Raw genomic sequence first — 22,774 nt, forward strand, 5'->3', positions numbered from 1 at the left:
CAGTTCTGGCAAACGGCCACCCTCTAGTATAACGGGAAATGTGAAAACTGGATGTGAAAATGTGGAGCTGGATTCCTGCAAGGAACAGATCTCCTGCCAGCTCTGAGATACAACCTTTGGGGAAATTAAAGAGATGATTCAGTGTAATGCACAGTGTGTCTATACATTAAATCAAAAGAGACAGTGTCACAGTCCATTCTTTGTTCTCTTATCTAGCAGAGGATTTTGTCTTCATTTGCAGTACAGAACAAGAAATGGAATCTCAGTTCAGAAATGTGACAGACTACTGACTGAACAGGCTTCAAATGAAGTAAAAAAATGTCCTTAAAGCATTACAGGAGATAAACTCACAAACATGGGGACGCTTCTTTTTTTAGGTTTTTTTTTATGGATCATCTGCATTGTCCTTTGAGTGTTGGGATTTCTCACTAAGTTAAGACATTTATCATAAATATATATATTATACATAATTATATCATTTGTGAAGTTTTCTGGTTCATAAATTTTGAACTGAAAGACTTAGATCTTCTGATCATCCCAGTGGCTGAAAGTGGATAAGTTAGATCTATAAATAGGAATGCAGTACTTCTGTCTAGATTAAGGTGGGTTGAACAAAAGTAAAAAATGCAATTTTATGGAGTTGTTGGCATCGGTTTTGTAAATAAGTGATGTTAGCAAATGACAATCACTTTTTTTTTTTAAGTTTCTAATTGCATTTATTTTAGCATTAAGTTATTGAGAGTTAAATATGACCATAAAAGCGTAGAATCATGTAGTAGTTTTGGTTGGAAAGGACCTTCAAAGGTCATCTTGTCCATTCCCCCTGCAATGAGCAGGGACATCTTCAACTAGATCAGGTTGCTCAGAACGACATCCAGCCTGGCCTTGAATGTCTTCAGGTATGGTGCATCCACCGCCTCTCTGGGCAACCTGTGCCAGTATTTTACCACCCTCATTGTAAAGAATGTTTTCCTCACATCCAGACTGAATCTCCCCTCTTTTAGTTTAAAACCATTAACCCTTGTCCTATCACAACAGACCCTGCTAAAAGTCTTTCCCTATCTTTCATGTAAGTCCCTTTTAAGAACTGAAAAGTCTCCCCAGAGTCTTCTCCAGGCTGAGCAACCCCAAGTCTCTCAGCCTTTCCTACCACATGTTTTGTATTATGATTCATATTCAAAATGTTGCTTTAGTAATATTTAAAGTAATATTAAAATGACTTCAGAGTACTACTTTATCAGTTGTGAACCATTTTTGCTACTAGAAATTCAGCTTGAACATAAGACATTGTGGAGGGTTGACCTTGGCTGACTACCAGAGTCCTAGCAGTCACTCACTCTGCCTCCTCAGCAGGATAGGGGAAGAAAATAAGTTGGCAAGCTTGTGGGTTGAGCTAAAGGCAGCTTAGTCAGAACTTGTGTGGAAGGGAAGCAAAAAAGAGGAAATTTATCCACTACTTAGGCAGATGCCCAGCAGCCTCCTGGAAGCAGGGCCTTCATATGGATAGCAGTTGCTTCAGAAGGCTAACACTGTAACCCCAAATGTCTCTTCCTTTCTCCCCCCCCTTCACTTTTATTGCCTAGTATAATGCCATATAGTATGGAATGTCCCTTGGATCATTTCAGTTCAGGTGTCCTGGCTGTGTACCCTCCCAGCCTTTTTCCCATCTTAAGCCTACTCCCCTCTGGATTGGTGGCTTGGAGAGACAGCCCTGATGCTGTGACAGCACTGCTCAGCCATAGCCAAATCTTTGGTGTCTTATCAACACCATTGTAGCTACAAGTACAAAGCACAGCAATATATGGGCTGCTGTAAGGAAAGTGAAGTCCATCCCAACTGGAACAAATACCTATATCAAAAGCTGGCGTGCAGTATTACATCTGATTTGATGCCGTGACCTGCCTTCAGATACAAATATCTTTTTTGCTCCCATACGAGCATTTGAAAAAGACGTTTAAAAAAAAACACACACAAAAAAGTCATTCTATCTGGCATATAGCTAGTGAAATGTTTATTTTGAAAACTAATAAAACTTTGAGGAAAGATGTATTTAAATTTTAATTGCAAATGGAAATTGAAAATCCTGAAATATGATAATTTAATCATACTCTACCTCTAGCTAGTAGTTTCTATTGATTAGGTCTCACAGTATTTTACTGCCTTCTACCTCACAGTGGTGTTTCCATTACTGCTTTAAAGATCTGTTTATTTTCTTTATCTTCTTCTTTTCAAAACAATATATTGTTGTACAAATCTTAAAACGTGTTTTTAATTGAAGAATTACATTCTGTCTTGTCTGCTTCAGAGCAGGCACTTCTAACCATTCGTATGTCCTCAACTCATTTCAGAATGCAGGGAGAACTTTTTCAGTGTTGCTTCTGAGCAGAGAGTGGTTTATAATTGCTCTTCAGAGCCACCCAGCAAACTTCTATTTCTTCCATTCATCAATGTAGAATATCAGAATTTAATTACAAAAGCTCCTGCGCAATCAATAAGTAAACTAAGAAACTACTTACTGCAAAATATGTTGGCATTGTTCCTTGAAGATTTGCATGCATCCAATGTAAAGATGTCAAGGTATGATTATTAATGACACTTTAAAATGGTTAACCAACTACTTCTACATTTAACTGAGCTGAAATCTCCAGAAGGTGATTCATCTGATTCAGAGATGTTCTTGCAAGTTAGCTGTGGTAGGCAGTGTTAGTGTGTTATCAACACCATTTTGGTCACATATATAAAAACCAGCACCATAAGGGCTGCTGTAAAGAAAATTGACTCCATCCCAGCCAGACCCAATACAGATGTTTAAGATAAACCAGATGAATTACATTATTTTTCTACATTGATTGTGGAGAGAAATGGACTCTTCTGGGTGATCCTAGGATTACTAGCTGAAATTGAGACTCTTTTTAAAAGTCTGTAGTTGAGATGAAACCCAGTATTGTAACTAACTGACCTTAAAAAATAGCCAAAACCATCAAACCCATGAAAGTTTAGTGACTGGGTATCAAAAATACAGCACATGCATCTCTCTCTCCATTGTTTTATGATGTGCTAGTCCTTTACTTGGGAAAAAATAGAATATTCTTTCTGAGGATGAAGTTCATACCACAATTTGTGTTTTTTCTCCATCTGTGTATCTTTGTACTGCAAGTGATAGGGCCTTAGCAAACACTTGTGGGGTGTGGGTCTGATGTGTCTGTCTTCTGATAATTCATTTTCAAGTCATTAAAAGAAGACTGTATTGTAAAAATGATGGTCTGCAATATAGTTATGTCAATTTGAGGATAAAATCCTCAAGCAGCTCCTGATAATTTTTTCCCTTTGTTTCAATGATGCATTTATATAAAATGCTGAGCAGCGTGAGGGCCAGGAAATACAGCAGTCAGTGCAATACAGAGAAGATTTGTAGCATGTCCAGTGTCGGACTCTTTCAGATGATATCAGCCATTGGATGGTCAAGTAGTCACGATAAAGGTGTTTGCTTTGTCTGCCAAGAACTGGAAGAACAGGCTGTGTTCTTCCCTGCATTTTCCATGCAAAGTTCTCTGATGTGATTATATGCCAGCTCTTGTCAGATGACTGGCCCTAGACCCAGTTGTTCTTTATAAACTGTTTTCAAGTAATATAGTAAAAAAGCAATCATCTCCTCGATTTGTTAATTCATACATTGCTGGAAGTCTAGTTCTTTTCCATCTGCTCTGCAATCTGGTGCTGTTACTACGTTATGAGAGAAGCCAACCAAAACCTCAGACCACCTCCTGAGTTGTCATGCCACATTTTCCTTCTGTTTCTTCTCAAAGGTACCTGTAAGCATGGTAGATCATTTTTTCTTAACAGCTCCAACAATTTCTATATCTCAGTCTGGCTTTGTAGACTGAAGCAAGACTGATGTACACCAGTCATCTTTAACAGATACTAAAACAAACATAGAGAACAGAAAGATATTTCGTGTTCTTTTGCACCTGTACAGAGCTTTAAAGAATAACTTTTTCTTATGTAAGAGTTTCCTGATTCACTTTATCCATAGTGTTGGCTATGTGTATACAGACTGTAGAAATCAGATAAAGTTTTAGAACAAACCATTTGTAGAGAAAGTGCTTCAGAAGCTTCTTAGTTAGGGCTCATTTGTGGCTGTATCAAATTCTAGTATCCATTCTCCATCTGAATAAACTCTTGGGTTTTTTTTTGGCTGAATTGTTGCTTCTGCCAACACATTTCCTTTTAGCCTTTTTAGCTTTTAGCCTAGTAAGGCTGACATGGTAATGCCATTTTCAGTCTTCATAAGACCCCTGTGCAGTTAGTTGTACCATTGCACACTGGTATATGCTCTAAATTCTTTAAACAATTTGCAGTTTCAGTCTTCTTTTATCTGCATACAACCTAATACAGCAAAGCATCTGTAAGCGTCAATAAACATTAAAAGGTCAATATTGAGAGCTTTGACCTATTCCTTTGTTTGAAATTAAGATTTTAAGTGAAGGCTTTTCAAGGGAGGAAGCATCTCCCTGTTTTTCCTCTTGCGGTGAGACTTGCTCTACAGTGCTGAGATCCTCGACAGCTGAGTCTTTACAAAAAAAACAACAAAATGCAGCTGAGTCTAAACACTTTTCCTAAAAACATTTGAGGATTGTAATCACATCTGTCCCATTGTGGGGTCTGACCTTCCTTCCTTTTCAAGTGTTTTAGATGTCTTTCTGCATTTGTGTGTATACTCATCTTGTCATTTCCCTTCCATTAATTTTGCCCATCCAATTTTCCAGTTCTTCTACCTTTCTCCATTCTTCTAAGTATTTTTTAATGTTTTACTTCCCCTATCACATATGATTTTCTTTAGTTTGGGTGACTGATGATCTCTCTGTGGCCCTTGTCAAATTCAGCATTTAATAACTTGGGATGTTGAGGGATCTCAGCACCCATTGGAGTAGGCATGAGAGCAACTGAGCGGTGATTTTTCAAGGGCCTTTGCTCCACTTTTTTTTCAGGCTTTGCCTCTGTATAGCACAAAGACCCCATAGGAAAAAGAGTTTATATTTTAACTTCACTTTACTCTTAGCATTTTTACTTGTTCTGTCTCTCAGTGTCAAAAAAATTAATTTATATTCTGCATAAGCAATATATGTCACACAAGCAATATATGCCTGTGTGTATGGTTAAATTCTTTATTTTTTATATTAATATAAAATCCTTACATTTGTCTTATTTGTTGGAGGATATTTAACAAATACTAAACTACATAACGATACAGAGTTTAAAGTTAAGTGCTGTCTTCCTTCTTCAAACTGTTCAGGGAGATCTATAGCAGCATATGTATTATTTTATTGAACTCTAATGATGGGATAGGAAGAGGAAAAGCTTGGCTGTTTGCAGAAGTATTCTGTGCAGGATATTTGAGTATTTTAGCACTGTGTTAAATGGATGATGACTTGACATAATCAAAAGAGACCACTTGAACTAGAAATCTGGAGCAGTTGTGAGGTGCACTCATTCCCTCATGGCATTTTAAATTTTGTTCAGCCATTTAAGTAATATTAACTTTGCTTTTGATAAAATATTTATATTTGCATAGATAAGTTTAAATAAATAATCTTTCAGCATAAATAAGGCCTTGAGCAATCTGATTTAATGCCAGTTACCCCTGTTTAGCATGGGCGGTTGGATAAGTTCATCCCTTGAGTTACCTTCCAACCTATTTTTTTTTTCTGTGATTTTATCTGCTTTGTTCAATTATTACTAATTGCTTGTTTGATGGATCTCAATAATCTAATACTTAAAAAATTTTCATTTTATCCTCAGACTTCCATGAAGTCCAATCTCCTTTCTACTCGTTCAAGTAGCAGGGCTGTGCCTGAACATCCACCCATTCAGTCTCAGATATTATCACTGACTGGTCTTAATCCTGACTCATTCCTTTCAAATATTACTGTCTTTATAGAGTATAATTCAAATAAACACTTATTAAAAAAAATAGTTCAGTTGAATAATGTGTTCTGCAACCTTGACACTTCTGCAGTATTTTTTACCATTTGAACAGTGGTGGTACAAAGTCCAAGGTTTGTTTAGACTATTTTAAGATAGTCATTACAGGACCCACACAGTCATTTTCTCACAACTTTGCTTATATACTGTGGACTTGGTTCATGAGAAAACACGAGTAATTTCTTATGAAAAAATAATATTTAAATAGAAAATGGAAAGGTGGAAATTGATTTTGATACTGTAATTAATGTAATTAAGCCTTAAATTGCCTTTACTGTTGAATGATGAACATTTTCATGTCTGTAGTGAAAGTCTGAATTCTCTGAAGGAATATCTGACCTTATTCAGTGTTGCATTTTAAGGTAAAAAGACATTTTTCTGAAAGAAAAAACTTGCACAGTAAGTACCAATGCAAAGTGATTTGGACGTAAAACATTTTTTGAGTCTCCCAAGAATTTTTTTGCAGATTAGAAGGATGTTGTGTCCCAAACCAGCAAAAAAAATGAAAATAATCAAAACGCTTATGGTATGCAGATTTGGAAAGAAAGCTGGAATGATTGTAGTAGCAGGTTAAAAGAGGAGGTTGGAACTAGATGACCTTCAAAGTCCCCTCCAACCCAAATCAGTCTGTGATTCTGTGATTCTGTGAAATCAAGCTAAAAATTTCTGGGTATAAATAACTTTGTTTTTAAATCAAGCCAAAAGATTATTTTCAATCTGAGAACTGGCAAGGGTTTTTGCATTTTGTAAATACGTTCATATTTTCAGATTTTTATTTCTATTAAAAGCAATATGTTCCTTCAAGTGATTGCAGACTCTGACAACCTGCCATTTTATAATCATAATAAAACACTCCTGACCATTTTTTACTCCTGATAATTTTGAAGAAAGAGACAGAAGTACCATCAGCACTGGCAGTGCAAACGCAAAAGCCAAGTTGAATGTCTTCATATCTTAAGTAAAAGGTAATGTGAATGGATTTGTAATTGTCATTTAAAGCCTGTGTGTCACGGAAATCACCTTCTAGCCTATAAAGGATGTCTCCTCTGCTTCAGATACTCTGACATATCTCTGCAGCAAAACTCTGGAAACAGAAATGTCAAAATTAAAGTTTGCCACACTATACTGATGTAGTAAAAAAAACCAACCCAAACCAACAAAACCAAACCATTTCAGCCTATTTAGCAGCAATTACACTCCCTCACTACATGTTCATGTACTTCAATGCAAATTGTAAGGTGAATCATATGTCAGTCTTCACTGCTTTAAAAATAGCATTCATATGCAGACCAGTTACTTCTGAAATTCAGACTCTAAGAGGTTCAACTAGTGGTCCTGTGTTTGCTGTAGAGAAGCAACTTACCTCATTCCAGTCACAAATATGGAGGGTTTTGCAATGTCTTCTAGTGTTCAGTGATACACTAGAAGTCCTCTGATTCATGCTGAATGGACAATCCTTTGGCCGCTTGTTATTCAGCTGCAGCGTATCAGTAGTTCCTGAAAATAAAGTATTGAAAGAAGGCACATGGTGCTTGCTTCATGCAGTTACTACAGTAGACCCTTGAAAATGCGAACTAATATTAGTCTTTATAAAGACTTAAAACATGGCCATTAAATAAGCAAAAACATAAACTTTGTTTATAATAAATTGTTGAATAAACTTTTGAGAAAATGTCACAATTTTATTTTACATTATGGGCATACAGATTTTTTCAGAGCCAGTTCAAATTCTTTTCAGGTATGATTGATGAGAATCTGTCAGCAGATATTCTGTGCCACCATTTCTTTGTTACAATTTGTTAACTTATGGCATGTTTGTAATTTTCTAGCATTTTGTTATTTTACTTAAAAAAAAAAGTTTATCAATGGTTCAGGGAAGTTTAATAAGTAAAGAAATTATTAATATGTAAAATTGCATTATCTGCTGATAATTACAAGTTTCTACTATAATTTTCTGCTTTCTCTTTCCCAGTTGGGCTGCTACTTACAAGCAGAGTCCATTCAGTGTTTTGTAGCAACTTCAAATTCTTATAGAATCACAGAATCACAGAAAAGTTAGGGTTGGAAAGGACCTTAAGATCATCAAGTTCCAACACCAATACCACCTCACACTAAATCATGCCACCCAAGGCTTCGTCCTACCTGGTCTTGATCAGCGACAGGGATGGAGCATTCACAACCTCCCTGGGCAACTCATTCCAGTGCCTCACCACCCTAACAGGAAAGAATTTCCTCCTTATAGCCAATCTAAACTTCCCCTGTTTAAGTTTTAGCCCATTATCTCTTGTCCTATCACTACAGTCCCTAATAAAGAGTCCCTCCCATCATCCCTATAGGCCCCTTCAGATACTGGAAGGCTGCTATGAGGTCTCCACGCAGCCTTCTCTTCTCCAGGCTGAACAGCCCCAACTTTCTCAGCCTGTCTTCATACGGGAGGTGCTCCAGTCCCCTGATCAGCCTTCTGGCCCTCCTTTGGGCTTGTTCCAACAGTTCCATGTCCTTTTTATGTTGAGGACACCAGAACTGCACACAATACTCCAAGTGAGGTCTCACGAGGGCAGAGTAGAGGGGCAGGATCACCTCCTCTGACCTGTTGGTCATGCTCCTTTTGACGCATCCCAGGATACGGTTGGCTTTCTGGGCTGCAAGCGCACACTGCCAGCTCATGCTCATTTTCTCATAGACCAGCACCCCCAAGTCCTTCTCTGCAGGGCTGCTCTGAATCTCTTCTCTGCCCAGCCTGTAGCTGTGCCTGGGATTGCTCCGACCCAGGTGTAGGACCTTGCACTTGTCATGGTTAAACTTCATGAGGTTAGCATCAGCCCACCTCACAAGCGTGTCAAGGTCCCTCTGGATGGCATTCCTTCCCTCCAGCATATCAACCGAAAGACACAGCTTGGTGTCATTGGCAAACTTGCTGAGGGCGCACTCAATCCCACTGTCCATGTCAGTGACAAAGATGTTGAACAAGACCGGTCCCAGCACCAATCCCTGAGGGACACCACTCGTTACTGGTCTCCAGGTGGACATTGAGCCATTGACCACAAGTCCTTGTGTGCGGCCATCCAGCCAGTTCCTTATTCATTGAGTGGTCCACTTGTTCTGCTTTTCCCTTTCTGAATAGCAATAATACTGCAGTTACCAGTTTTTTTTCTCAGTGTTATAATAACTCTCTGAAACTTTTCTGCCATCCCTAAGACTGAAATAGATAGCAAGTACAAATTTTTGCTGGAATTCACAGAAGTTTTATATGTTATCAAATCCCTTCATTGAAGTGGTAAAGCTCCAACTGCATCATTTAATTTTGTTTGTATTCTGGCAATGATATGAGCAGTTCTTTTTTCTCTTTTAAAGTGAATCCTTTTTTTCTTGCAACTGCCAGTTCTGAGAATATTGCAGCACATCTATCCTTAGCTGTACTGAAATGTCAACTCTGGGAACGGATGTGTGTAAACTGTGTCCCATTCTGAAGAGTTCAGCCAGTGAAGCATTGTTCAAAGCCATTCTTACTAGTAGCTTGCCAAGTTTAAAAGCCAGTATTTATTTAAATAATTATTTATTTAAAAGAAAGTATTTTACTGCATCTCTCTCTTGCTAAGTTACTAACCTAATTTATCCTTCCCAAATGCATTGCCTGTTACATTCCTTAGTTTCTCTGAATTTGTTGATGTTATTTTCAAATTTTAGTTGCTATTTATAAAGTGCCACTCATCAAATAATCTGTAGTTTAAGATAAGCAAACCTACAGCATTTAACAAATGTAAAATAAACCATAAAAGACTTTATATATTTTTTCTAAATTTTAGAAACTTAATATACATTTTTCTTCAATGTACATGTGTGTCATTTAGCAGCTTGTGAAAATCAGCACTCATTATCCTTCTCAGGATGCATATGGCAAGGGCTGATACTGCAAACTTACTCATATCTGCAGAGTGTGCTACAGTTTGATGAGTCGAGGTCCTCTTTTAAATCCTCAGAATGGGCATGCCTAAGGCTAGTTGTCCTGTTTGTATTCCTGGACACTTGTGCTTGCTTTTGGGACTTTTTACTATAAAACTGTTTTGATACCATAGTATATAGGCAAATGGAGTCAATCAAGTAAGGAATGTAATGTACCAGCTTGTACTACAGTCTTGTGGATTAGTTGTAGAATTTTACTAGCCTAGTAAAAGAGACGCTAGAAAACAATACAGTTCTCTTACCTTCTTTGACAGTAGGTAAATACCATAATTGTCTCCTGCAGTGTCAAAAACGCATGTAAGAGGCGACCCTTTATTTCATTGCTACAATAAAAACAATTTGTGCATTAACAGCATAAACGGCTAAAATGCAGAGTTGTAATGCTTGTGTCTGTCTGATTGTGTGATGGGGGCTGGTTAAGGCTGTGCTATGGATATTTAGGTGAGCATTCATCTGTTAGCACAACAGCCTTGCAAGTGTTTCAGGTAAACCTGTCCTTGGCTGAGTAGCACATTTGCTGCAGAAAGATGCTAAATGCACTCTGCAGCTGTTTTTCTTTTCTCTGAGTAAACAGAATAAACATGTGATGAAACACATTGCACAAGAATACCAAAAATTTTGGAATATTTGGAAAATATATCTCAGAGAGATAATAAATTTGAAGAATCAATTTGTTGCGTTCTTTTGTTAGGCACCTTTTATGCTTTTCCCAAGACTATCCAGTGAAGTATGTAGCTGTAGCACATCATTTTCATCAAAGCACTTACATAATGATGGAGAAAGTTGCTGGTCTGAGAGGTGAGTAATCTGGGTTAAATTCCCAACTCAGCCACTGGTTGTCTCTGGATTTATTTATGCCATTTAAGGTTTGGCATAAAAAAAAAAAAGGTAGGTGTATCAAATTCTGTCATTTAAACTACCTGGGAGCATGTGCCAGCACTCACCAGAATTTACTTTTAGCCCAAAGAGCACACATTCCTCCCATAGTGGAGGCACTTAATACTCTTGAAATTTCAGACCCCTGAGATTTCCCCAGGAGAGGTGCAGGCTGTCGCATCCCCTGGCAGTAGCCCTGCCATAGTAAGTTATCTTTTGCAAATTCTTTAGAAGCAAGCTGTTGGCCCTCAGTGGTGCCATACGTGAAAAGCATCTAAATTAACGTCCTACTCTGAATAGCTGTCAAATCCATTTATTATGGAGACAGTTTAGGAAGACTAGCATCACTAGGCAAAAGTTAATCTGTATCCTGCTTCCTCAGGAGAAGTCCCGACTCTATTGGACATCAAATTCTTGAGGGTTGTTGTTATAGGATCCATAAAAACCCACACAGGGAACAAGAAGCTTCTACAATTTGCAGTAAAGAAGCTATATAAGGACAGGAATATATCCTGTCCCAGCTTGATCGAGGCACCTTAATTGAGGCTGTACTTGTGACCTAGTCCAAGCTCCTATCCTGACCAGTGGCATCCATTCCACTTCTCTAAAGGTGGTGGAAAGGGAATGCCTGTTTTATGTGTGGAAGACAATACTTGTACAAGAAATGGGATTCACAGCCTCATTCATCCCTTGTCTACAAGAGGCTCAAATACATATTTCTCATCCTCTTAGAGAGTGACATATACAAAAATAATACTATTCTAATAGGAGTTTTTCATCACCTTTACTTTTCTTATTGAGAGTGACAGTGAGACGTAATTCTGTAACTTTGAAACGCGTTGAACCAGTGTCCCTTGGAATAGGGATTGGATCTCTTCTGTCCCCTACCATTCAAGCTACATACATGCACCTCTTCTCATTAACAGACAGAAATGGAATTTGCTACATTTTTCAATGGGCCTTGTCTTATAGGCAGGCTTGCAAAACACTTCACAGATGGAGCTTCAGAGGCAAACCAAGTGGAGGATTAACCACTTTATGGATATCAGTCAATATAGGATGTGAGCTAGAAGCCAATGGCGTATTCCTGTGGAGGGCAAGCAGCTCCTGTACATGCCTAGAAGCAGAATTTCAAATGGCTTGGGAGCTTTAAAAGCCAAGTCATCAGAGTCAGTTAGGCAGCCCTCAGGCCTGTATGATGATGAGCAGAGGTTTTCAGAATCACAGTTCTGTTGCCCTATTTAAAAAACCCCGTGTGCTCAGTTACAGCATCAATCCGTAGTCTCAGGTGTTCTGCCATGTATCTGTCTTGCTATGGCCAAGCCCTTTTTGCATCCTAGTTTTGTTGTGTCTTGGAGATGAGCCTGCTGAGCTTCTTGTGGCTCTTACCTCTTTGATACCTCTTCAAGCAAAATTCCTGGTTCAGTGCCTTTTAATTGTCTCTGTTCTGGTGCTGCAGAAGAAGTTTAATCTCTACAGTGTGTGCAGGGGATGGTTAGGGACTGTATAGCTAGCTGTGATGCTCTCTGTACTTTTTGTAGGTATCTATGCATTATGCCATTCTCATTATATGACAATTTGTAGGGCAGCAGGTCTTGTTTCTGCATATCTTCTAGTTCCCTGTGGCTGTGACATGAGTTCCTAGCAGGAGAGGACGGCTTTTCAGTTGAGCAAAGTGCTACCAAGTGTCTCACTTGCTATTCTGTCACTTTAGAGTGACAAATATGAATAAGGAATGTATCTGCTTTTATGAATGTTTTCATTTTTCTGCTATTATTTGCCTCTGCTAAATTTAAAGAAGCTTGGGGTGCCAAGTCTAAACACATACTTAATTACAGCCAGCATGAACTCCCATGCTGTCACTTGTTGATCATTGTCAAGGTATTTCACTTTGTCTGGTACAGCAAGGAAGACAAGTTCCATGTAGACAGAATGCCAGATAATAAAGCTGCCTCAGAAAAGCACATACCAGAACATGTACAGACTTTCTATCACTCAACATTAAAGCTATATATACTTCCCCTCCTTTTTGAAGAGCCTTAAATTACTGTTCTTTATGGATGGTATTCTTGTAGACTCTATAAAGAACATGCCCTTTGTGCTATGTGCCAGCCTAGTGCCTCTGATACCCTAGAGTGCACAAAGAGCCAGCTGAAGTGTAGTTAAGATGCATCAAGGCCTGGCATCAAAAGGCAACTAAAACTTCCCCTGTGTTTATGCCATCACTGCATTCTGTGGAGATTGAGGGTTCACTTGTGGGTTGTCAGATGTGTTATGGGCCTTACAAGAGATCCTGATCTCTTTGGATTATCATCTGGAGACCAGGATACGTCACAGCATCTGGAATTATTTAGTCATGTAGGTTTAGCAATGCCTTCTGATGAGTAAACATGCTGTTTTGACAAGCTACCCATTTTGCCATAACATAAGGCAAACAAATCCTTCACCCAGCATGTCCACAGCTGCATTAAGGACAAATCATCTTCTAATCTGCATTTGCTATTCTGACTAGGCTCCATTGAGAGTGTGGACCCCTGGTGTGCACTTAAGTTTACATGCCTAAGTTCAAGCTACATCCCAGTTTTAGATTCCTTTGATGGTCAAGAATAAACCATCTCAGCACTGAGTTTCTGCCATGACTTTAATTCCAGTGCATGGAATGATCTTGATAACACCACAGTGTTATTATCTTTACCCAACTTAAAATTTAAAATGTCCCATTTGCTTTCAGATTGTTTGCCATTTTAGCAGCTGCTAAAGTGTCAGCCTTCTTTAAAGCAATGCTCTGATACCTTTCTTTGAAACTTTCTCTGGGCTAGTGCTATTCTTTCCCTCTTTTGTCTTTTCTGTGCGCACTCATCTGCTAACTCCATAAAAGTGACCAAATACGTTGATCTTATATACCTTTTTACTGAGTCACTGTTACTGACTTATCTTTTGCCACAACATGGATGTAGGCAGCACCTTATGATGGCAGACTGGAAGCTGCAAAGCCAGGGAAATTTCTCTTTGCAGTCTTACTGTCAAAGATTAACGGGGGGTTCTCCCAAATCCCAATTGCAAACTTGTCCTTTGTCTGTAATATTCACAGGTATTGGCCCCTCAGGCTTTAGTTATTTACACTTATCCTGTCCATTTCTGAAGCATTTTTTACTGTCATGTGCTCTTGTGTTTTTCCACTCATTGTTCTGTTAGATTGAGCTAGTCTCGCAATATGGATGTGTCTTGCTATGGAATAAAAGTACAGCAAAGAAATCAGAAGTCTGTTGACAAGGTATAGAAAATCTGGGCTGACCATTTAACTGGAACCGTATAGCTGTTAGCCCTCCTGCAGGGTGCAGACAAGGGTCCTAGACAGGAAGCAGACCAACCAATTAATGAAGACTGCTCTAATCACTAGCTAAAGCTAGGAAAAAGTGGGGATATTTCCACAATAGAATTAATGTTACTTTTTGTACTGTCAAAATATATGTCCTGGTAACATCATCAGGCAAGCATGGCTTTTCCGAAAATGTCAGCCACTCTCATTTATATTTAAACTAAAACCTGAACATTAAAAATGGAATTTTTTTCTCCTCAATTTTAGCAGCCAGAAATCTATATTTAAAAAAAAAATCAATTTCTCTTTGTGCTTTGAAATGAAAATAATACTGCAGATAGCATAAGAAACACAGGATGTAATGCTAATATTTAATAAAAGAGCAGTGTATTTCATTAGTATTTCTAATAAGATAACGAAAGCGCTAAAAATATTTTCCCTGTTTCATAAAAGGTTGTAGGTGTATTATAAACAGTAAATGCACTTAAGATATGCACAGATTGTTCTTAAGAGTTTCTTTATACTAGCATGCTATTTTAACTCTTAAGTGTTAAAATAGTCTGTCTGTGTATGTATTTAATTTAGGCCTTAATTACTTATAGACTACGATGAACAGTTTGTACTAGGTTTCTTGGATGCTTTCGTGTTTCAAATGCTCATGTTTCAAATTACAAAAAGGACTACTAGGGTGATCTGGTGCTTTCAAGGCTTTTCTATGTATTTCGGCTCATCTGACCTTGTTATGAGCCTTCAGGTACTTCTGACGTTTATAAAAACAAGTGACTACATGCAGAATTTCAATTTCCATCAAAAAATAGCTTATGTCTGGTTTGATATATCTTCTGCTTGTTAATATCAACATTCAGTGATCAGTGCCCTCTCAACCTTTTTGGATCTTCTGTACATCAGCCTGCCATGGGTGACTGTGGCAGCCCCACTAGAAGTCATGGGGCTGCAGGAGTTACCCAAGTGGTCTGTTATTCAGGAGCATTGTGCAATTGTTTATTTATTTTCTGTACACCTGTGATCATGTATAATGCATATGAGGTTGTATAATGCATTTGAGAAATGGAAATAAAAAGGTGAGTGTTTTTTCCATGTGTTTCATGCTGATGAAAAAGATAAATATATTGTTTGGTTTGGGGGGCTATTCTTACTTCTGACATTTATTGTCATCCCTTCTTTGTTAATGAGTCAGTTTGTTAGGGAAGGCAGACTTGATAGTTTTTCACCTTCACAGATGTTACAAAAACAGCATACCCAGGAAGAAAGGGAATTACAAATGTTTCCCAGTTATAAAGAGTCTGGGAGAATATATCGGGAAGGGGTGTGCTTGCGTGTTCTCACAGTCTTCCCTAGGTATCTGCTGTTGCCTTCTCTTATAGACAAGACCTTAGAAGAGGAAGACTTTAGGCTGACCCTTCGCAGTGTAGCTTTTCTTGTATTCTTACATTGTTAGTTACAATACAGTGAATTTAGAATATTGATGATCTTATTATCTCCATGCCTACATTCAGCATTATTAAAACCAGCTTGGACAAAAATGTGGGTTTGTTTTTTAATTGCAGCAGAAAATCTGAGCCACCATATATATATACTGTTTAACAGACAAAAAAATAAGGATGATGTTTTTGTTAGTGACAGACTATCTGAAAGGTCATGATGTATATAATGAAGTGATAGTAACATTTCTACTCAAGAACATATTAACTATTTATCTAAGAAGTGAGATGGTGCTGTGCATGGGTTTGTGCTAGGAAGATCCTCTGTCCTGATCAAATACTTAGATTTTAACAGGACTGCCCCAGAAAGCGGGATCAGCTTGTACTGATCCAGTTGCAGGGGTAGGGTCTGTTAGGTCCTAGTTATTACAATGTTTGGTATATAACGTGGTGAGACACTAGAACACGTTGCCCAGAAAAGCTGTTGCTGCCCCATTCCTGAAAGTGTTCAAGGCTAGGACCTTGAGCAACCTGGTCTAGTGGAAGGTGTCCCTGCCCATAGCAGGTGGCTTGGAACTAGGTGATCTTTAAGGTCCCTTCCAACCGTATAGCCATTCTATGATGCTGTGATGCTATGATTCTAGAAGGAGTAGAATTTGAATAATGGATAACACAATGCTCAAGAAAGTTACTACATGCAGCTAGGTCACTTGAGTGCACCCTTAAATAGGCATAACATCGTATAAGCAATGTTTACAGATATCTTAAAAACAAAGATACCACTTGGGAAGTTCAGATATAATTGCTATCATTATTCAATGTGTTCTCTCTTGAGGAGAGTCATCTCTTTTTAAACACTATAAAAGCCTTTTAGCAAAGGATATTCAGTATATTAAAAGCCATGATTTTTTCACAATGTTTTTAATCCAGCACAAGTAACTTTAACTTCTTAATTATCCTTATAGCATCTTGATGAACATGAAAGTAGAAGTTAAACTGCTGCTTGAGATTTTAAATCCTATGTGTTGCATTATTTAAGCAAAATAGAAATTCTTCTTTTGGATTTAATATATACCTATGAAAATACATAGTATAAATCTAGAAGCTGTGATATCTCACTGAAATTCTGCAAAGCTTGCTTATACTGTTGTGTTAAAAAAACATGTGGTTTTATAACTGGTAGAGGGAAAAGTCAAGTAGCTCCATTATCTTTTTAAAGAGAACCAAAAGTTTTTCATTTATCTTCACCAGGATTTTGCAAAGTCATCATTTCCAAGAATGTTGCAATTCCATTTGTACAAAAGAAGAGGTAAAAAGTGTAAAATGGTTTATATTTCCAAAAGCCTACATAATCCTAAAGCCTTTTTCTATCATTATCTCAGCAGCTTCAAAAGAGACATGGGCTGTAAAAACGGATCCGCGTTTCCTTTTCTAATTGGAATTGACCGATCCTGGTCCAGTTTGATGTCAAGACTCAGATATGGCAGAAAAAGTGATTATGAAAAAACAGGAAATCTTTCACAGCTAGCTACTAAAGCAAGTTCTTTATAACTGCATTAAGCAAATGTGTATAGCTTACAGTCTGTTTTCTTATTTCCACAGTGCATACATTATAACAGACTTCATGGGCATCAGGAATGAAAATTTTATGAAGGTAGCTGCAGTTGGGACTTGGATGGGAGATTTTGTCACAGCATGGATGGTAAGAAATATAATATTACATCTTAAAAGAAAGAAATGTGCTTGTTGGTTTCAAGGGAAAGAGGAGAGAAAACTCAATTTCTTGGAGTATTCAAGTATTTCAAGCCAGACAAGTAGAAATTAACAAAGGCAAAGTAGCATAATGGCAGGGCACTTAATGAGCTGGGAGTGTAGCATTAACATTTCAGTTAAAATGTATCAGAGCAACAATTCTTCAGCTGTGAGTGGGAATTTTGCCATTGACTTTTGCGAGGACAGCACAGTGGCCCTTCCTTGCTATGGAATAGCGCCATGAATTGCTATCTGGTGAAACAGGGAGTAACGGCTTATGGTAAGCAAGTCTAATGAAAAGGATTAAAAAAGAAGAAAATTAGACTGAAAGATGTGACAAAGATCAATGGACATGAGAGAGAGCAAGCAAGGCAGTTACATCCCAGAATTTGAAGGTACGAAATTATCAGATTAAGTTTGTCTCTAATTAAGGATTTATAAGTATAAAGCCTTCAGTTGGATTATCACTGTTACAAAGGTTCCCTCCTGAAACATGGCCAACGCAGAGATCAGCTTAGTGAAAAAGAACCAGAAAATGACAGCTAACTGGGAACAAAATGAATCATGTGCACATGTTTTTATTGTTCAGGAAAAGCATTTCTTAAACACAAAGTGATAAAAAATTGATTCCATTGTATTTTTTAGTAAGATTAGGTTTTTGTGATTAGCATAGGGAAGAATTTTAACAATTATAGCTATGAAATTAATTTAAATTGGGGAAAGAAGTCCATGATTTTTAAGCAGAATTGGTTTGAATGAATCTATTTTTTTCCCCTAATGGTTTATTGATACCTCTGTTTGTTTACTCAGAAGAATCAGCATAATTTTAGAGGAATTCATTAGCAGTGGGAGCATTGTTTGATGGTGAATGTTTATCACACATCACATGAAAATTTATGGAAAAAAAAATCTCAGCACTGTATGTACCTAGTGACTGTAACAATCTCTGATGTAAGCAAAGAAACAAGACAAGGTGGATAAATTTTATGACTGTGATATGTGTTGGGAGAAAACACTATAGGAATGACTGTAGGATGCCAAGACTGTAGTCTGTACGACTGTATGGGAAGTCTTAATAGGGTCATCCAGTTTTCTGTCAATTTATCTTCTATCCTCCACATATTTTGAACATACTGTACAACAGACAGAAGAAAGAAAAAAAGCATCAAAGTTTTTTTCAGCATGTTGTTCATTACGTGTCAGTGGTTTGTCCAAGACAAATTATGCTCTGTGAAATGGTGGCTATGAAAAAGCAAGTACAGAGCAAATCATTTGTACATACATTACAGTACAGACACTGCAGAATTGGTACATTGACTGGTGTTAACAATTAATGTGGAGTTCTTATGAATCAGTAATAAAGTGCATGGCTACTTCTGAATACTTTTAGCTTGACCCTTTTTCTTTATGAGATTCCACAGCTTTATCCCACTATCAAAGGAGAGATGCTGCACAAGCTAAACTGAATTAAGAGGGAGTCATGTTCTTCATACATGTGTGACATAGCACCCAGTGGTAGGTTACATGCAAATTGCACTATATTAGGCAATGTTAATTTTTTTCTGTTCCTCTTTTCTCATTTCCTTGAGAAAAACTGCTACATGCAGCACTATACAAAGCATGGAAATGGCTGGATTCAAGAGGCACCAGAATCCTAATCCTTTTCTGTGCACTCAAAGCCCTGTCGGGTCCTTTCAGCAATGGAAGCACAATTGGATTGTGGATGGCAGATTACAGCAGTGGATGGAGTTTTCACTGAAGAATGGGAGAGCTATCTTGAAAAGAGGAGACTATTTGTAAACTAGGCTGGTTCTGTTAGCTTTTAGGAACAGGAAAAGGCATGGGATTGGAGGTTCAGGATGTTATAGGACATGCTTTATTGCATGAGGACATTTAAGAGGTTTGGTGTTTGGTATTTAGATCTTCAGACAAAAGAGGATAGTTAGATTGCTACTGCAGGGCAAATCTATAGGCAAAGTGTGTGAATCAGCCAATGGAAATTACAGTATTTAACGGCAGCTAAGCATAGGAACATCAAAAAAAGCTACAATATCAGGTAGAGAGGTATTAGTAATAGAGGCAATCGGACATGCAAACCTCTACAACAGCCTAAGTTTAGCAGTCTTATTCTCTATGAACAGAAATTATCCTATTGTTTATAATCTTTGAATTTGCTTGACTTTTTGCATGTAAAACTCAGCATGGAATTGATATCAAAGTGACATAAGTCTTCTGTGGGATTATTATATTTCACATAATTCTCCATTCCTGTTTGTAAATGGGAAGGAAAAGCAAACTTGTAAAGGAGCCTTTGCACATCTTTCCCATTCACAGCAATGCTTATATTTTATAATAATTAAGTTTCTGTAAAGCCACCCAACCTTAGACTACAAAGGAAAAGATGAAAAAGCAGATGTAGCCTTCACTTCAGTGCATTTGAACCATATTGGAATTAGGTTCTTATTCCGTATTTAATTGGGAACCTTGGAAATAATCAGGAATAAAGCAGAACAGATGGGATTTCCATTTTAAAAATGACTAACCAGTAAACAATAATATTGTCCTAGTACAGCAAGGAGAGGCTTAGTAAGTCAGGAAAGTGCCTGGAATGGGAAAACATGTTTTGGATTGCTGATTGTTTTGGATTTGAAAGGCAGAAATGAGCCTTCCCCCTCAACATTTTCTGACTCAGTGACTAGTTTGGTGACAGGGTCTGACTCAATTCCTAGTAAAATCAGCAACTCCCTTTCCATTGTGTGTAGTAAGAATGGGGCCATGCCATGGGTGCACAGGAGCTGCTTCTTTGTGCCTCTGGACAGGAACTTCTGCTACTAACATTTGTCTTTGCTGAAATCTGCAGTGCTAGATGTTCTAAATAACGCTGTGAAGAAGAGAATGGGTTCAATATACCAACCCCCTTTCTGCACCTTTTCCTCTTTGAAGCCAAGGAAGTATATTCTGCACCTGCTTTGACATGCTCTCCCGCTCTGATAAAATGCGCATTCTGTTCTCATGGAGAGTGCTTTTGAGGAAGACACCATAGGATTCAGCACAGCAGGATAGCTTTGAAAAAAGTTTGGATTCCACCCAGACAAGCCTATAAACTAGCAATTATGGCCACCTTCTGGGAGAATGTAAGGAGGCTGAGGAAGGAGCTGATTCCAGAGCAGAATCTCTGATGATTAGAGTCGGGTGGACTCCTGACTCTCTGTACAGTTGAGCATCCTGCTGCAGCTGTGTTCTTGTGAGGGACACAGCCCTGGGCATGTGTGGTAAGGCATGCTTGGAGTACACCTGCAGGAGTGGATGGCACTGAGCATTGACACAGAGGGCAGAGTACAACGAGAACATCCTCTTTTTCACAGTCTCCTGGTGTGGTGGAGCTGCCTGCTTTCCTTGTTCTTCCCTGGCAGTGTTGGCATTTAGACTGTCAAAACTGTTGTTCTCCACTTTGGGTGGTGGCTTTTTTGGCTCTCCACAGACTACATATTGGCCATGCACTATGAATAATACTTGTATCACATTGAGAGATGTGATGAAGGATGATTTAATTTATTATTCATGAAACTAGTATTTACCAAATCCGTGCCAGCATGCTCTTTTTAAAAAGAAGCCAAGACTTCTCTCAGCGATGCGCTTTAGCACAGTGCTTGGCACAATGTCTTCGAGTGTAAGTTGAATCAATGTCACGATTGTTGGCTGTTATTCCTGACACTTTCACTTGATTTCAGGGTTTTTTCCTCACTTGGGACAATGAAGAACATGAGGACCATTCTTGTCTTTCATCATTTTAGCAGAGGAATTAGTAGGAATTTAGGAAGTAGTACTTCCAGTGTAGTCTGGATGGAAGGTTGATAGGTCACAGCTTGTTTCACTGACCCGTTATCCAGGACTGACATAGACACATCCTGTCACCCTGAATGGATATGGAGTTAGAGACCTTCTACCTAAGATTTCTTATCAGGACACAGTATAAGGATTGCAGAAGGTTATTACAAAGTGATGAATCCACACCTACTTTTCCTCATTAGTGGAACTGGACAGTGACCTCCATATACACAAGTTGCCTGGACTTCTGTGCAGTTTTCAGGCAAAAGAGTCAATTCTTTAGGTGAGCAGACCTACACATCACAACATATAACTTGTGGTAGAATGCTGCTCCCCTTGATAAAGCTTATATGTCCTGTGAGAAGAATTTTCTGTTCTCTGAGATTTTCAGCGGTAAATGCTCCAGAATATGCACTTACCTGGCCAAACGGACCAGGTTTTCAGCCTTATAATTCCAGAGGATAAATCCCACACCAGTATGTGTTCTTGCTGTGCTAGTTTTGAAAGAAATAGATTTTGTTCTGTTCTTTTCATTGAGATTTCTCTGTTTGGGACTTTTTTATCTTCATCCTCTGGTGAAGGAGGATTCTATATTTTCTCATGAGACTAGCATGACTTACATGGCTGGTCACAGTGTATCTAATAGAGGGACGGGCCTGTGGCTGGCTCATATGGAACACTCTAGAGGGCTGAAGCCTGTCCACATCGTCCTTGATGTTACTAACATCAAGAGCTGACAGGTTTAAGTGAATGGTTACTGCCATGCAAGCACACAGTAAGTCTACAGACTCCTAAACCATAACTTTCTGTCATGTGCACCATGCTAGAACTCAGGCTGCGTCTGTGAGAACTTAAGAGTCAGACCAAAAATCCATCCAACCTCGTCCTGCCTCAAAATGTGACTATGAGCAGAAGCCCACCAGGAGAGTAAGAACAAGCCAGGCATGTATGGTAGTGTCCTCTAAAGCTCTCTCCAAATGCTTGCAGTTTTGTGTATATAACAACTCTTGATGAATGTCTTCCCTGCTATTGCCCGATCTGCCCTTTAGCCCAGTACTTTTTTAGCATCCACAGAAGTATTTGGCAACAAGTTCCAGAGGTCACTGTATAAGGAATCACATACTTCTGTTTGTTTTAACTTGTTTCCTGCTAACCTAGTTTGATGCCCTTAGGGTTGTTTTTTTAACTGGAGAGACATCAAGCACTTCATCCCTTTATGTGTTCTCCCTGCTGATTATGATTTTGTAGACATATATTATAGTTACTCTAATGTAGCCCTTCTTCAAACTGATGATCTCTAGCCTAGTAAGTTGTCTCTCATGCATGTTGTTGCATATATTTGATTGTCTTTATTGCCATTCTTTGCAGTTTCACCAGGTTTGCTATGGTCTTCTTCACAGCAAGATGGTAACTGCCCACAGCATGCAAGGGGTGAAGGAACTCTTTGTTTTACAGTGGTATAATAATGTTCTCTTATTTTCTATTCCTTTCCCAATAGTTCCTAACATTTGTTAGGAAGGGGAGGTGTTGACAATATGGGGCACTAAGAGCATGTTTTCATGGTACTGTATTTTAATAACCTCAAAATCTTGCTCCTGAGCCATAATGGTCA

General features: G+C 38.3%; 1 protein-coding gene across 2 annotated transcripts in view; it reads left to right on the top strand.

The window, feature by feature from the left end:
- Positions 1–22,774, top strand: part of TMEM117 (transmembrane protein 117) — a 219,501-nt gene that overhangs the window by 81,576 nt on the left and 115,151 nt on the right. For both annotated transcript variants that reach the window (XM_061361190.1, XM_061361189.1), the window contains exon 4: positions 17,185–17,284. In XM_061361190.1, coding sequence (XP_061217174.1) covers positions 17,185–17,284 — 100 coding nt within the window. The remainder of the gene's footprint in view (positions 1–17,184; positions 17,285–22,774) is intronic.

Source organism: Neopsephotus bourkii, unplaced genomic scaffold (assembly GCF_033783945.1).
Source record: "Neopsephotus bourkii isolate Nb327-2 ecotype Australia unplaced genomic scaffold, CSIRO-AGI_Nbou_v1 NB_1053, whole genome shotgun sequence".
Classification (NCBI taxonomy): domain Eukaryota; kingdom Metazoa; phylum Chordata; class Aves; order Psittaciformes; family Psittacidae; genus Neopsephotus; species Neopsephotus bourkii.